Source organism: Mus caroli, chromosome 10, assembly GCF_900094665.2.
Source record: "Mus caroli chromosome 10, CAROLI_EIJ_v1.1, whole genome shotgun sequence".
Lineage (NCBI taxonomy): Eukaryota > Metazoa > Chordata > Mammalia > Rodentia > Muridae > Mus > Mus caroli.
The window spans coordinates 120,385,970-120,388,920 of record NC_034579.1 but is presented as its reverse complement, the minus strand read 5'-3'; the positions used below and the strand labels follow the sequence as shown (position 1 = coordinate 120,388,920).

General features: G+C 43.6%; 1 protein-coding gene across 1 annotated transcript in view; it reads right to left on the bottom strand.

Moving 5' to 3' along the window:
- The window catches only part of Prim1 (DNA primase subunit 1), a 16,079-nt gene that overhangs the window by 8,367 nt on the left and 4,761 nt on the right, over positions 1-2,951 (bottom strand). The window contains exons 6-7 of the mRNA XM_021174514.1: positions 1,584-1,642; positions 204-313 (exon numbers count right to left, since the gene is read on the bottom strand). Of these exons, the coding sequence (XP_021030173.1) occupies positions 204-313; positions 1,584-1,642 (169 nt within the window). The remainder of the gene's footprint in view (positions 1-203; positions 314-1,583; positions 1,643-2,951) is intronic.

The following is a 2,951-nucleotide window of genomic DNA, read 5'->3' as shown; positions in this document are numbered from 1 at the left end:
CAGCACACATGTATAATGTCACAGAGACTATGCAGGCAGCACACATGTATAATGCCACAGAGACTATGCAGGCAGCACACATGTATAATGTCCCAGAGACTATGTAAATGCACACATGTATAATGTCCCAGAGACTATGTAAACATACACATCTATGTCACAGACCGACACACTGCTTACACAGTAACCACAGGAAAGGATATTCTCAGGAACAAGGGCTAAAATCTTATCCCAGTTTTCTTTATTTTCAAGAATATCTTGGCCGACTAAGGCATATTCTTCAAAGTACTTTTTAATTATGTTTATAGATTTTCTGTAGGAATGAGAGTAACAACAGCATTAGCAAGACACAGGGTACACAGGCCCTCTCCTACTAGGTGAGGTCACTATTTATTTTTTTCTGACTTTCTAGAACTAGATAAATGGAACGAGACCCTTTTGTTAGTTGAGTTAAAACTAGACACTTAAATGGAAATAGCCTAGCATGTACCTGTCATAAGTATTTGGGAAATGTTTGGTTCTTTTTTTTTTTTTTTTATTTTTTATTTTTTATGAGACAGGGTTTCTCTGTGTAGCCCTGGCTGTCCTGAAATTCACTCTGTAGACCAGGCTGGCCTCGAACTCAGAGATTCGCCTGCCTCTACCTCCCAAGTGCTGGGATTAAAGGCGTGCGCCACCACACCCGGCTAAAATGTTTGGTTCTTAAAATTATTTTATTTTGAGACAGGGTCTCACTGTGCAAGTCTGGATGGCTCGTGACTCACTACGTAGATCAGGCTGACCTCTGTAGAGATCTACCTGCCTCTGCTTCCCTGGTATTGGGATTAAATAAAGGCGTGTGCCACACCATGCCTGGCCTAAATGATTACTTCTTAAATCCTGTAATCTATAATGTTACTAACATCACAGGACATGCAAAGTGGTAGAAATCCAGGTAGGGTTCCAGGGCAGCCAGGGCTGCGCAGAGAAACCCTGTCTCGAACTGTCCCCACTTCCCTGAGTCTGCAGTTTGCAAATGTACTGCGGCCTGTGTCATTTGTTTTTGCTACCACCCTGGAGTCAGGTGGAGCACAAATGGTCCCCACATCACACACATAGGAGGTGCCTCCATCATTTATGGAGGTCACAGGGTGAAACCGGGGTGGGAAACAGCACGGATGCTAGAACTGAGTAGACCAGGACCTGTGTGCTAGATGTTGACAATTGCTTGTGTGATGTCAAGAGAACCATACAGTTCTTTAAAACCCACTTCTCTTGTCTTTTAGTGGAAGCACTGTCATGTTTCTCTTGAAGTCCTGAAGGTTACTGAACATGACAGCAGAGACACTGGAACAGGGCCAAAGTCGGAGGCTATCAGCTGCAACTCTTACTGGAAACACTACTTGGTGGTGAAAACTGGCAGCAAGAAGCATGTCTACAAGCACATGTGGCAAACCAGAGGCCCTCAGGGGTCTTTCCCAACAGACCTGGCCCTCAGGGGTCTTTCCCAACAGACCTGGCCCTCAGGGGTCTTTCCCAACAGACCTGGCCCTCAGGGGTCTTTCCCAACAGACCTGGCCCTCAGGGGGTCTTTCCCAACAGACCTGACAAAAGGATGAACTTTCTCATTTAGGTGAACTTTCTTTTTAACATCTTGACCACCCTGAAAAATAAACCACCAAAAAAAGAATTTTATGTATATCATAAAGCATTAAATTATTTAAAAACCTCTTTAATACATCCTACTATTCCATTTAAAGCTGTATAAAAACTGAAGACAGTGGCTGAATTCCGAGGCACAGAAACTTGGATGCTATTCTACTATCTTAGAAAAATTTATTATATCTTTTGTGCATGTGTGTGTTTGAGTACATGCATGTGCACGGCAAGAGGGTAGCTAAAAAGGCCATAAGACCGGGTCAGATCCCGGGTACTGCAAGAGTGGAAAGTGCTTTCAACTACTGAGCCATCTCTCCAGCCCAGAATCTCAACACCTTTAACTTCCTTTGACAAAATTCCTTTTGTTACAAAGGAGGATACTTAGCAACAAAACAATTAGTATCTTTTTGTTGCTGCTGCTGTTGGAGACAAGGTCTCATTCTACAGCCCAGGATGACCTGAACCATGGGGCCATCTGCCTGCTTCAGTTCCCTGCTAGAATTATAGGCATGAGATGCCACACATATTAAAAAAAAAATTTTATTTATTGTTTGAGTTTCACATGTTTATAAGATGAATTTTAGTTATTTCACACACCCCCCATTCCTCTCTGTTACCCTTACCCTCCCTTATTGAAACCCTTCTTCCCAACTGTGCCTCTTTCCACTTTCTGCTCATTTGTGTGTGAGACTCACTGAGTTGATTTGAAGTTTCTTCCCCCAGTGTGGGTGAGAGGTTACATCCCAGAGCAAGGGCCACTTATTAGCATTGATGAGAATGGCATGTCCTCCCTTAGGAGTCCCGCATGAAGGAGTGGGGCCAGAGTGGGGAGGGGCTTCTTTCATCCATGAGAAATGAATTGATGATGGTACCCATCACAGGAAGGACTTGTACAGATAACCACAGCTATAGTTGAGCACACAGGGTGTACTGGCTGTGTCATGTCCAGAAGACACTTCCCCATCCTCTGGTGCTAGCTTTCTATTCTCTCTCCTGCAATGTTACCTGAGCGCCGTGTGTGTGTGTGTGTGTGTGTGTGTGTGTGTGTGTGTGTGTGTGTGTGTGTTTGCATGTACACACACATGTGCAAGTACCTTTTAAAAGTAGCTATTATGGCTTTAAACGATCATTGCTAAGTTTACTTTAGGATATGAATGCTATTAAAAAAAAATATATATATTTTCTGTGTTACTAAAAGTTCTGGCTGGAGAGACGGCTCAGCGGTTAAGAGCACTGACTGCTCTTCCAGAGGTCCTGAGTTCAATTCCCAGCAACCACATGGTGGCTCACAACCATCTGTAATGGGATCTGAT